Source organism: Triturus cristatus, chromosome 4_2 (genome assembly GCF_964204655.1).
Source record: "Triturus cristatus chromosome 4_2, aTriCri1.1, whole genome shotgun sequence".
Classification (NCBI taxonomy): Eukaryota; Metazoa; Chordata; class Amphibia; order Caudata; family Salamandridae; genus Triturus; species Triturus cristatus.
Genome location: NC_140586.1, coordinates 897221534 through 897236038, shown reverse-complemented (window position 1 = coordinate 897236038; position 14505 = coordinate 897221534). Strand labels below are relative to the sequence as shown.

The following is a 14505-nucleotide window of genomic DNA, read 5'->3' as shown; positions in this document are numbered from 1 at the left end:
GTTGCTTCTGAAGCCCGATTGGGAGTGGTCCAGTATATTGTTCATTTCAATGAACTCGAAGAGTTGGGTGTTGATAGCTTGCTCCATGACTTTGACTGTGAAGGGGAGCAGAGAGATGGGTCTGTAGTTCTTAAGGTCCGTCGGGTCGGCTGAGGGTTTCTTCAACAGTGGGTTGATCTCTGCGTGCTTCCAGTCTTTGGGGAAGGTGGCAGACTCGATGAAGCAGTTGATAGGGCGGCAGAGTTGGGGGCGATGCAGGTGCCGGCTCTGGGCAAGGATGATATGAGAGCAGCGATCCAAGGGGTTTCTGAAGTGGATGTTCTTCATGATCCTGAGGGTGTCGTAAGGGGTAAGGGTAGTCCAGTTGGGCAAAGTCTGCTAGGGTATGGAGCCAGTGGGTGCGGTGGTTGCGGGTGGGGTGACTAGGTCTTGGGTTGTGAAATTGTCGTAGATCTCCTTATTCTTGCGATGGAAGAAGGTGGTGAGGTTGTCGCAGAGGTCTTGAGAGGGGGAATGTCAGCTGTCTCAGTGTTGGTTTTGGCAAATTTTTGACCACGGCCAAGAGTTCTTTGCCGTTGTGTGCGTTGATGCGTTCCTGGAAGTCTGGAAGTACACTCTCTCCAGAGACATGCCGAAGACTTCCGTCCCAACACCACATCTCTACGCACACATTCGCAATGCACATTTCCCTTTCACGCGGTGCCCGTGGATTCCACGCATTTGGATACATCAGTGAGGCTGTGCGTACCCCAGTTCCTTCTGTAATAAGTGAGCATTTCTCTCACGTGTGCTGTGTTTATGACACAGATGTGTGAATGTGGGTTTAAGACGCTGGTCCCATGGTGGAGCGAAAACATATAAGAAATCCAATTTGTAATCTTTATCAACAGTGCATGACATGATAAAATAATGGAAGCGCTAGAGGACTGGTGTGTTATTTCGCATCAAAATAAACCTAATTTAGGTGTTTATCTAGGAGGCCCCTAAAAAGGTGATCTCTTTGAACGTTTGGAACAATACTATAAAGCATACTGTGGGAAATAGACATTTCTGATTGTGTGAACAGCATCCTGGACATTTCAACGAAAAAAGCCTGAAACGTGGGAGTAGTGAAAATGTAGGCGGCCTGCATCCTGGTGCTGGAAGAGTGTATGTGGTGTATTTTCTGAATGTTATTTTATGTCAAGTTAGAATGTTGTGCATCTATGATTTTATAGTTTTGTTTGGCTTGCGATGTGTTCGTCTCTGTTGGTTGAGAAGCTTTGTCGTCTTGGAATGTCTCCTGTGATTCTAGTAGAGTTTAAGTGTTGTTTGTAGCAGACCTTTGAACATGTTACTTGTCGGTATGAATTATGTGTACATTGTTCTTGCTAAACGCGAACGAGGCAAGGACGGCACCAGCGCACTTTACAAAGAGGCGAAAACAGGTGCGAAACAATAGTGGTAAAACTTACAAAGGTAGGACGGAAGATCCCCAACAAAAGGGAAAATAAACCAGGCTTCGTTGCTTTGATATGAGAGTGAAGTTCTAAGTTCAAAAGGAGAGCGTGGGTGGAGGGGGAGAGGGGTTACATAGAATCAGAAGGGTGGGTGCTCTAACAGAGCCCGGAACAAACAGAGTAATATAGTGGTGTCAGCACGGGAGCCAGGCAACTGAAGTTACACTGGAGTGAAGTGACGGGGTTAGAAGGAGAGGTAATGCCGAAAACGGCTAGCGCTAAGAAGCTACGTGTGATGTAGAGAGCGCTGTAAGGCCAGATACCCAGAGCAATAACGTTGTTTTGAAAGCCAGGGAACGAGAGATTTCAATATTTTGGGGACCCAGAATCGGGATTGCGCCAGTTCTGGAAGGAGGGGAGCTCTGTCCTCAAGGTGTGTTTATTACGCGGGGTTCAACATGTATCAGATAACACTTCTGTTTCTGCAAAGTCCCCGATGAACATGGGTGTAAGTTCACCAAAAGGCCAGCGGTAGCAGAAGGGACATCACACACCATTTGGCCTTTACTTTGACTCACACACAAGTTAACCAATCACACACATTCTCGCACTCCCTCTCAGATAAAAGAACTCACCTACAAGCAGTGCTTTACATGGGAAAAAATAAGTGCAGGTACTCATTAAAATAGTGGTGTGGCAAGTGGGAGGGGCTAGGGGCGGGGCTAAGGGCAAGATATGATCATACATAATGACTTTTGAACCAGTTGCTGCACATATCAAAACGCACGAGAAATGCGTTTATGTCAATAAAACAGATTAACTCATTACAAATAATGACGCTCCTCGGAAGCAGAGCGGAATCTGCCCTGCACTGGAGGAGAAACCTAACCTGCACCCGCCGTGCTGTGGATCAGGGTACCGGTACTCTCCCTGGCTACAGAGAAGTGCCGGTACTGACTGCAATAGCATTCGAAAGTGCCGATACTCAGTACCAGTGAGTACCGGCCCATTTAAAGCACTGCCTAGAAGCATGCATACAACATTAATTTAAAAGCAGTTTTTTATATAACTTAGCTGTTGGATTGGGTCATGTTCCAGCTAATTATACTCCATTTTTATTACACAAACAGTGAATAATATTATTCACTATGTGTGTAATAACAAGTTTAACAGAAAACCAGGAAAATGGAGCAGCTCCAAACAACGTCTACCCTAAATGACATCCATGCTGATGAACCAGAGTAAAGTATTCTGTGCACTAGGAAGGTGGGTTTGAAGATGCACCAGGCTTCGATTAGGAACAACCCAAGAGAGGTGAATACCAGGGAATGGTGCCAGGCAGGACACAGTGTGAAGGGTGGCATCGAATGGGGAAAGGTGGATCTTAAATAGCGTGTCCAGAGGGGCATTCGCATAGTCTGATGTGGAGAGGACCACAACTCGATTCCTCGTCTGGAGTGCTGCGTCTGGGATGAACTCTGTGATGCTTTTGAGGAGTCACATTTGAAACCAAGGGGCATATTACAGAGCCCTCTGCACCACTGCAGGTTTACGTTTTGTGATGCTCCGGCAGTGAAAATCCCAAAATCATATTTGTGAGGTGAGGTAAAGCCACATTGCTCTGAATGGCCTCAGAGATGTGGAGTAAGGCAAGGCAGCGCAAATTGCCGCAATGCCTTACTGTGCGCTAGGAAGGCGTTCCGTGGCATTGCAGTGGGTGTTCTCATGCAACACCCATGGATTTTGATACTCTCCAGACTTACAAAGCCACACAAACCTGGGAATGCGCCAAAACCTTACGCCGCCCCAGGTGAGATGTAATAAGAAGAAATAACTATTTCTTCTCGTTTTTTACTCTTTCTATGTGTACTTCATTATGCAGCACACTTAGAAAGAGGAAAAAACCTCTCGGGATTGTCCCTTCCTGCACAAAAACAATCCTGCCAACACGCAGGCACCCTCTCAACATGACACACGGGGTGCCTGCATTGGCACTAGGCTGTCAAAACGGCGCCAGCGTAGGGGATAAATACTGGAATGCGCTGTTTCATAAATACAGCGCATTCTTGCCCTTTCCCTGTGACACAGGCCAGCACAGTGCGGCAAGACAACTTGCTGCGCCTCCCTGGGCCATGAAAGTCATAAATATGGCCCTTAGTGTTTGATTGCTGTGGCTAGAAGGAAAAGACTAGTTATGAGCCAGTAAGGATTGAGCTTGTTGGGGTCGCCATTGGCTTTCTTATGGAGAGGTTTGATTCACAGACTTGAGGCAGTCTGGGAACTTAGACTGCGACAGGGAGTTATATACAAGCTCTGTCCTCGAGGATTTAGCAGGAAACAACCGAGGCTGTGATGGGATCCGTAGAGTAGCCAGGAGTCTTGTCAGCAGAAACGAACTCCAGGATGTACTTTGGATAAAGCTGGTGAAGAGACTGCCAGCTAGATGGAGATGTTTTGTACAATATAAAGGAATCTCTAAAGAGGTCTGGGGTGGGAGCAGAGGTGATCATATGGAGCTGATGTTTCTACGAAGAAGGCTGCAAATTGTAGACAACCGACAGCTTTCTTGGGGAGGTCGTATCTGAGTCTATCTGCTATCGTAGACAGGCGGCTGTGGAGTCCTGGATACGTTTCTTGTAAGATCTTCTGTTGGCTCTACAAGTAAACACAAGGGCTTTGTAATGCTTGGGGAGTCACGTTCTTTTAATAGCCCTACAATTTCCTTGTCGCATTCAAGAGACGAGGGCTGTGGTTCTGAGTTCTTTTTACTTTAGCTTGAAGGAGCAAACGCATCTAGGACATAATAAAACAACCTCGTTAGAGCAGGATATGAGAAGATTTACGTGTCAAGGAGGGTGAACAGTCCAGCCGTGTCCATTCCACCCAGGCTCACGTAAGAGTGCTGTGTGAGGTATTAATTCACTCAGTCAGCCAATCTGTGGTAAAAGACTGAACTCCTCATGGTCCAGGTTTTTGGTGTCACATATTTAAACTGAATAGTTATAGGGGTGCGTGGAACTCGCAGTGTTTCGATCTGTGGAATTCCGCTGAATTACCTAAAAAGTCAGCGAGATTCCGCAGAGTTCTGGTACATTGCACTACTCATGCTGATTTTTAGTACCAGGAGCTTGTCCTGCACTGTACAATCAACGCGAAAGGCAATATGCGGTGCTCAAGACGCTGCTGGTTCTTTCTGCTGCTCGAGTAGGTTTTCTACTTGAGTGGTAGCTTTGTCAACACGAGCTGCCGCGACCACCCCTGGTGAGAAATCTCACCGTGAGGCAGTCTAGTGCTTGATTTTCTTAGATGCGAACTTAACATTGGCGAGCCGCATGTGTGAAAAAACTCCGCCATGTGGCGGTTGACAGAGTTTACTGGAACTACGCCCTCAATGCAGACCGTGGAGTGAGCAAAACTCCGCTGGAGGAATGGAGTTTACCACGCACCCCTAACATTTATCGATTCACTACTGACTGAGATTTTGTTGGGAGTCGGCGAGAAAGGAGTACGGAGGAGATCAGACTAACTAACTAACTAGGAGGGTACTTCCGCCTCCAGACAGCCCCATAGGATGATGAGATCAATCATCGATCCCTTGTTACACGTGGGAACTACACAGTGCTAAACAAGATCATTGTTAATTGTATCTTATTGTTTTAAGCTTGTTAAATGAATAATATTTTCCCAAGCCTGTTTACTTAAGTGTTATGTTTATATTTTTCAAGAGGGAGTGATTTGATGCATTCCATTGGGATGCTTGGTGTTTCTTTGTCAGTTACTCAAGGACCAGATGTACGAACAATAAGAATGGCGATTTCCAAATAGCAAATTTTACTGAATCACTTTTGGTATTCGCTACATTAATGTACAAAACTTCAGATTTAGTGGGTCGCAAATCAACCTCCATTATGCATATTAATGATATGTAGGTAGGTAGGAATGATGACCATCACAGGTATGGTGACCTGCTGGGGTCAGCAGACGACCATGTCTGTGATTGCTTTCAAATAAAGCAATCTTTTTTCTTTGAAACTCAGCCTGTTTTCCTTAAGAAGGGCTGCATTTCAATAGAAAAATATGAAACGCTTAAGTTTAATTTTTTTAAGAGTAGCTCCGTAAGACCAACCCCTGCTCTGGAAAATATATTTTTTTACATTCTCAAAGGGGAAGGGGCGTCTTAGGGACCCCTTCCCTTTTGTGAATGGGTTACCACCTTCTTTGAGGTGTCGGTAAAATATTAATATTTAGTGACCGCATTTTGGTAGCAAAACATTAATACACACCATTACAATTCGGTATTTGGGAGGGACGCCCTAAACACGCTTGTTCCAAATACCGAATTGCAAATACAGACTGCAATTCTGTGGAATTGCAGTTTGGAGTTTCTAAATTACAAAAATAATTTTTTTGAGTCGCTAACTCCACGATTCTGCGAATAGGGCTGTAGGTGACCTTAAAAATACTTTGTACACCTGGCCCTTAATTATTAGTGAGAGTGAACTAAGGTTGCATTAAATTTCCCTACAACTTTGAATGTTGTTGGACTTTTAAAACACAAAATATATTATTACTATTTGAGAATATATTATTTAGAAATATTACAAAAAATATATCATTTAGGGACCTCTACGTTAGACCACTGAGGTTAAGATTCTTGAGACTACAGATGCCTTTTCTTGAACATACTTATGTGTACCTGGCGGTAATATCACCTACATTTTAACTGCACTTACTGTATTTTGCACATTGGTACATTGCACTTTACAACTGGCTTGGCGGGCATTTTAGGCTTTTTAATACTGTAATGAACTTCGGCTTATAATATCCCCAATCTTAGCCTATTCACCTGCTGCATTATCATACTTGCTCGCTGGTCCACGTGTTTGTTTTGTGGAGGGAGTTTGGAGCAGTGAATACGCTATCTTGGGACAATAACTAGGGGAGTTATTTTGATCTGCCATTTCGATAGGCGGCGCTCTAGTTTCTTGAAGACCATGAGTCCTATGGTATGTGTGAGGGTAAAAACACATACTGAAGCAGACATGCTGAGCTGAACGCACACCAAAGGCAAGCCCTACTGTAACAATCTGCATCATGGTAATAGTCAGCCAAAACCTTTTCTGGAACTCCAAGGTAGGATATGGTATTCCTCCACAGACATTATTTCATTGCGTCCAGCGAGATTACCTTCCTCTTCGCACAATAATGGAAACAATAAAATCTGTGTTTTTATGGGTGTAATAAGCTTCTCCTCAGGACCATAAACCTTTGATAGAGCCTATGGAGAGCTCTTGCGCCACCTCGGTAAAAAGCAATGGCTCCTCCCACTCAAGGCTATTAGGAGCACGGCTTATTGTGTGCGCCTTACTGGCACCTAGTAGCAAAATGCAGGTACGTATTCAACAGCAAGCTTGGCACATATTCTGTATAACTGAAACCTGGTTAATGATAACTCTAACCCTTTTTAGGTAATACAGTCCCTGAGAATTTTCGCCAATCGTTCTCACCAAAGAGGGAGAGTTGTGACCGAAGGCTATAAAAAATGTTTATATAGTTTATATTATAAAATTAAAATTAGTGAGTGCCACAATTGCGACCACCTGGTGGCTCTTCTATGCTCTCTGCGGAACTGTCACAGTCATTCCTAGTGGCCTATCACAGACCGAGTCGATATGCTAAATCTCGACCTCAACTTTATGAACTCACAGGTACTGCTCTTTTGCAACTTACAAATCTGATTCTTTGAGGTGACTTCAGTGTTCAGAAGGATAATATACAAGATCAGCAGTCTCAGACTTTTATAAATCCATGAGCTCTGTTGGAGTTTCCCAAACTGTCCACAGAGCAACTCACAATTTGTGCCCTACTCCTAATCAAAATGGGGCCTCAATAAAATAATTATTAGTCTCTAACTTTATCCCTATGATCGGCACTGATCATTTTTCATATTTCGAAAGAGACAAAGAGCAATGTACCTTCTCTATTTTCAACAATGGGTGGGCGCTCTTGTAAAGGATTGTTTAACAACATGAACTTTAGTTCAAATGCAGGATCATTTACAGCTGTCGGTGATAATTTAACAAGTGCACTTGATAGGGTGGCACCTGTGAAAAACTCCACATTAACACCAAATACAATTCAGAATAAATGGTTCCCCAACTCTTTACAACTCTGTCACCTAAAAGTAAGACATTTACAGCACAAATAGAGAGCAACTTATTCCAAGGAGGATGCCTTCAATTTCAAAGTAGAATTGAAATTATACAAGAAACAAATATTTATAGCCAAATGTGGCTATATTCATAGGCAAAGTTGAAAGGCTTCTTATCATATCAGAGAAATATTTAAAACCATAACATCTTTTTAGAACCACAGTGTTTGTCGTCACTACAATTCTGTGAAGAATTGCCCTGGTTTTTTTAATCTAAAGTCCAGAAAATGTACTTGGAGACAAGAAATTCTTATTAATCTCTTCTTTGTGATTCTCTCCTCACTGAAATAACCATGTTAGCAGTAAATTAACTATATTGACACTTAACACCATGAACCCAGGCTCTCCAGATGATGTCTGCCCTGTCTCTTTACTACACCCATACATCGAAGTGATCACCCCAACTCTTATGAATAGAGTGAACTAGTCACCATCTCTTTGTGAAGTTTCCCTGGAGTGGATGAAAGGGTTAATACCTCTTCTTTTGTATTATCGCTTTGAGGCACTCGCTGTGATCAGTGTAAGAAACTTCTGTTCCAGTGAGCACAAATTGACATATTACATAAGGCGTGGATATGTGGCAACGTTTGTTGGTGTTATTCCTGTCGCCGTGAGATCCTCTTTACAATAATAGCTGTACCACCTCCTGGTGCACGCCCTTTCTTTTTTATCAGAATGAAAACACCCTGGGAGAGCTTGCACTGATATATGTATTGGCAGAAACTCCACGCACAGGCAAACATCTAAAATTGCCTCACCGGCTTACATAATTTCTCTATAGTTACATTCTGTACAATCGCTCAACGGGTAGTAAACTGTGTGTCCGAAGCCATTGCCTTTTCCTGTAACTGTCGGTGAGCGTGGGGTCAGCAACACACTGAGCCTTGAATTGTGTGGAAATGTGGAAGTTTGGCATATGGCTGATCGATTAATATCAGGGTGGCAGAGTCTCCTGAGCCCCAGATCAATCTTATGTTATCTGTGGCAGCTGTAAGAGTTGTGTCTAGACTGTCGTGTCCTCCCCAGCACTGGAGCATGCAATTGACCACGCCACACAGAGAGCTCAGTAACGCATGTCATTATTCTTCGGCATGCAACTGTTAACTGAATGCACTACGTCACCCAGATACCTCCCAACTGATTATGTAACTTGGTAAGGAGTCCGCCAGGGACCACAATGATCACACAACAGTACATGTACTATGTAAAGTGTGGAAGCCTGGATGAGAGTGGTCATGAAGAGCACTGGATGCTAGACAATCAGATAGCTGGCCCATAACCTGTGTATTCTGTTGTTATTAGCAGAAGAATCTCCTCCTTATGTTTGATGCCTGACTTTGTGACTCACTGCACAAGAGTCTCTTTCATCCATTTCACGCCTTGCCTTGTGTTTCTAGATTGGAAGGAGTCGATGATCCAGGAGCTGGAACTGCAATTCATGGGAACAGGATTCCCATCCGGGAAGAACCAGCACCAGGGCTGTAAGGTAAGCACGGGGTACAATGGCAGGGGAAGTATGCTCATTGGGACTTTGTGGCTAAGAGACCTCAGCGAGAGATGCATGTGGGTTGTGAACGCGGGCCTAGGAGCCCAAACAAAGACATGTAGGCAGTCTTTGGCCATCTGTCTGTGAAGAGCATAGTTCTACAATAATATATATATATCACTCTGAACATATCAGCCCCAGGGTTGCAAGTTACACACAAAAAAACAATTGCTTGAGAAAACTGTAAATTCTGAATGTAGTACTGTGCCCAAAAAGGATTGTGGAGTTGAACTAAGTGACATGTTTTTTCAGGTTTACCAGCAGAAATGCCCCAGATGTAGGCACCCAAAACACTCTGGAAAGTGCAAGCTGAAGTTCACTTACCAACTCGAGCCAGGAAGTCAGGCAGACTGTAGCCCCTGTACCTTCCACTCTGTACTTGAGGATGATGCTTACAGGATAATGATCAGTCCTGTGAAGCTGCAGGATCATTATATTGCATTATATTGACAGTGAGTTCTAGAGCCCCTTTTGGTCCAACACACCCAAGAAGTCCACACTATATATTTAAAATGCTTTACAAAAACTAATGCCTTGATCTAGTACAGACTATATTAAAAGATGTCACTACATAAATAGATAAAAAGGTTGTAATTTAACATTCGGTTAAACAGTATATTAAAAACAGCAACATATTAGATGGTGCTAAGATGTTATTTATTACATCATCTTGATGAACAAAAAAAACAATCTAGGGTAACCACCCTTTTCTTGCCTCTAACAAAAACTTGCTTGCACCAAAGTTCCTATATGAGTTTCTCAGATGGACACTGACATGCATACCTTTCTTGGATAATAGTCATTTTCAAACAGCTACTGCGTTGCGAGAAGGTCGCGACTTGGCTCGATTTTGGCCTTCTAAGCCGCGAAAGCCATAGATAAAGCTGGCCCTGTGAGCTCATGGCATTCATCTGGGGTGTTTGCACCTCTCGAACTTCTCAAGTAAAGCTAAAGATGACTCCCTGAAAATGCTTTTGCATCAGAATGAAATATCCTTTTCTTGTCCCTATGAAAAGGCCATACCTTGTGATTAATGATGCTAGATGCAATAATTACCCTCTGAATTCTGGTGCACATTTATAAAAATGTGAGACATGTTATAACATAGCGTTAGAGCCCTACGTAGCGGCTCTACCGGCCATTAAATGCCCTACAGCATTAAAAGCCTGAGCCAAAGGCGAGCGTGGCCTTTAATGGCCGGTAGAGCCCGCTATCCAGGGCTCTAAGGCTATTAGAACATTCCACCCCTAGAGGCCAGAATGTTATAATTTGTCAAAACAAAGGCCTCTCGGAGCCCGGGGGATTTAAATCCTCTCGGGATCCGACCGGCCTTTGTTCTTAGCAACAGCTGTGAAATGAAAACAACAATAGAATGTTGTTCTCCGGGCCTCTACCGGCGATTAAAAGCCACTCCATTGTCTACAATGGAGCTCTCAACATTTCGATGTTCTAATTTACATGAATGCATAATATATCACCAATAGCTGTACTAAAACCTATAATTAAGTAAACGTTATAATAAACATTGCCATTAATACTAAATGAAGCAGAAGTTTCTGAATGAGAAACATGCATCTAAATGCATGGATATAGGAAATGCAATGAAGGGCGCAAAAGCTGAGAAACGTAAAGCATGCAACACAAGGAGGCATGGCTACTCGGAGCATGTGAAGAGCAAAGGGGCCTAGTACAACAAGTCATACACAAAAGTAAACCATCGCCAGGGCATTGGGCGTTGAATGGGCATGACCATAGGAGAAGCACCTTTTATTGAGAATCTATGGCTAGAAGCCTGTGGAAGGACGCGCTGATGGTATACGGTTGCACAGTCTCTGAGAGCATGTGAAATGTATAGTTCTGCGGTAAGTGATGTCATCTATGAGAGTGAATCATGTTTAGCATCTGAAGAAGGATTTTGTTAGGCAATGAATGATGAGTCCTGGATCCTCACTGATACACCATGGGGTCTTGATAAAGAAACCCTATTTCCCCTTCCCGTCAAACACTGAATATTTCAGATACAAGTGTACTATCGAGTGTCTTATCCATTTACAGATTATAAAACATACTTAAAGTTTAATGCCTTTACTACTACACGTTTTTAGTTATCAGCTCCTGAACTGAACAACATTAATAATTCACTCTGCTTTATCATACATTCTAAAACAGGGTCAATTGGAGGCTGATAGAACACCTGATCGTAACTGTCCATTAATTCTTAAAGAAGAGATACTGATACACACAGCTTTTCAGCTCTTCACTGCTCACCTTTCATCTGGGTGACTTGGCAGTTAAGAGCTGAAAAGTTCTGTGTATCAGTATCTCTTCTTTAAGAAAAAAAAAATATATATATATGTATATATATATTACCTACTGGCGGTTGCCAGTAGGTAGTTATAGTTAGGACCCCTTTTCCATAGGAAATCCGCAACATTCTATTTTGAATAACTTTGGCGCCGGTCGACGAATCCTCGCGAATTTCTCAAAATAGGTGGGGCGCTACGCTCCGCTCCTACCCTGAAAGTCTCGGGGGGATTCGTCAAGCGGGGGCTGAGATAAAAGGGGGGTCCCAAAACGCGTTTTTCCCATGCATTTTTCCATAGGACCTTTAGACAGGGCTACAGCCCGAACGGCTGAACAGAATTACTAGAAATTTGGCAGAGAGGTAGTCCTCAGGTCAAGGAAGTGCCTTTTGTAGGTTTGGTGTAAATCTGTTCAGTAGATTCTGAGAAAATAGCCTTTAAATCAATATATATATCTGAGCCAGCTTACGGTACGCTTACCGTAAGCTTACCGTACGCGTACGGTGGCGTGCGCGAGCGCGATTCTGATTGGCTCTTAGATCTTAGTAAACATTCGAAACAGCCGAAACCAGGAAGCGGCGGCCGCCATTTTCTCTCTCGCACTGAGAGCTAGGTTGTTAAATAAAACCAATAAACATATAAAGGGGCTGTTTAGACAGCTCCCACACACATAGCCATGTTGAGGGAGTCCCCAAAGACCCCCCAAGGCCAAAAATGTAATTTGTATTTTTTCGCTAATTTTGCCGATTACGCTTACCGTACGGTAAAAAATGAAAAAAAAAAAAACACTATCCACACTCTCCCCACCCCCTGTGCTTTTGGTGGCCGCAGGCCACCAAATGTGGAGGGGTTATCGGAGGTGTGAAAAACCAAAATATTTTAAACAAAAATAATAAAAGAAAAAATTAACAACACTCTCTCCACCCCGTGTGCAAATGGTGCCCGAAGGGCACCATTTGTGCATGGCTTATAAAAATTACGAAAAATTAAAATATTACCTTTCAAAACGAAGTGCATCATATGTCCTCCATGTGCGCACGGTGCGCGAAGCGCATCGTGCGTACATGGCCCATCTAGCGTAACGTGGGCACGCGGTGCGCGTAGCGCACCGCGTGCCCACCGTGCGTGCACGGCACTAACTGCGTAAAGTGGGCGCGCGGTGAGCGAAGCGCACGGAACGAACTGCGTTACGTGGGCGCGCACGCCTCGAATGGCGTAAAGTAACTTAGCATTTAAAAAACCGTACAAATTCACTGAAAAAACCATAGGTTTCACACACGTTATAGTTAGGAATTAGCATTTAAAAAACCTTGCAAATTCACTGAAAAAACCATAGGTTTCACACATGTTATAGTTAGCGGAAATTTTACTGATAAAAAACCAGTGAAATTGCCCCGTTATAGTTAGTGCTGGCAACTATAACTCACGCGACCGCAATCTTCTGCTGATGACATATGTGTCTTTATGAAAAAAAAATATTTGTAATATATGTATAGCTAAAAATGTATGGAAGAAGACATGGGCAAATAAGTGTCTAAATACAGTATTAGCATCAGCAGAGGATTGCGGTCGCGTGAGTTATAGTTGCCAGCACTAACTATAACGGGGCAATTTCACTGGTTTTTTATCAGTAAAATTTCCGCTAACTATAACATGTGTGAAACCTATGGTTTTTTCAGTGAATACATATATATATACATACACATATACATATATATATATACATACACATATACATATATATATATACATACACATATACATATATATATACATACACATATACATATATATATACATACACATATACATATATATATATACATACACATATACATATATATATACATACACATATACATATATATATACATACACATATATATATACACATACACATATATATATATATATACATACACATATATATATATATATACATACATACACATATATATATATATATTCACTTAAAAAACCATAGGTTTCACACATGTTATAGTTAGCTGGACATTTCACTCATAAAAAACCAATGAAATTCCCCCGTTATAGTTACTGCAGGCAACTATAACTCACGCGACCGTAATCCTCTGCTGATGCTAATACTGTATTTAGACACTTATTTACCCATGTCTTCTTCCATTAATCTTTAGCTATACATATATTACAAATATTTATTTTTCAGAAAGACACATATGTCATCAGTGATGTAATATCTGACGTCATCAGCAGAGGATTGCGGTCGCGTGAGTTATAGTTGCCTGCAGTAACTATAACGGGGGAATTTCATTGGTTTTTTATGAGTGAAATGTCCAGCTAACTATAACATGTGTGAAACCTATGGTTTTTTAAGTGAATATATATATATATATATATATATATATATATATATATATATATATATATATATATATATATATATATATATATATTCACAGAAAAAACCATAGGTTTCAGGCACGTTATAGTTAGGAATTAGCATTTAAAAAACCTAAGAAATTCACTGAAAAAACCATAGGTTTCAGGGGTGTTATAGTTAGCTGGACTTTTCACTTGTACAAAACCATTGAAATTCCCCCATTATAGTTAGTTCAGCTAACTATAACTCGCGCGCCCGCAATGCACTGCTGATGACGTCACATATTACATCACTCATGACATGGTCAGTGACATCACTCATGACATCACTGATGACATCTCAAATGACATCACTGATGACATCACTGATGACATCATCCAGTGAATGTGTGTTTTTCTGAAAATTAAATATGTTTTATATATGTATATCTCAAGGTCGATGGAAGAATAAATGGGTATATAAGTGTCTAAATGGATGATTTGTTTTAGAAAAATTGATTGTGTAACTGACTGATTAAGTGTATCATAGTGAATACATGGCTTAGTGAGTAATGTTTAAATATGTAAATATCTGTATCAGTCTCTCATTTTGTGTATAAGTGGCTGCATGGGTTGGTGAGTAGCTACATGGGTGTCTATATAGGTTAT

At 42.0% G+C, this 14505-nt stretch overlaps 1 protein-coding gene across 2 annotated transcripts in view; it reads left to right on the top strand.

Annotated features, from left to right (window-relative positions):
- Window positions 1-14505, top strand: part of ARTN (artemin) — a 167913-nt gene that overhangs the window by 106486 nt on the left and 46922 nt on the right. For both annotated transcript variants that reach the window (XR_014960726.1, XM_085602931.1), the window contains exon 2: window positions 9048-9136. Coding sequence is in view for 1 of the 2 variants with exons in the window: in XM_085602931.1 (XP_085459057.1) it covers window positions 9062-9136 (75 nt within the window). In the remaining variant the exon portion in view is untranslated. The remainder of the gene's footprint in view (window positions 1-9047; window positions 9137-14505) is intronic.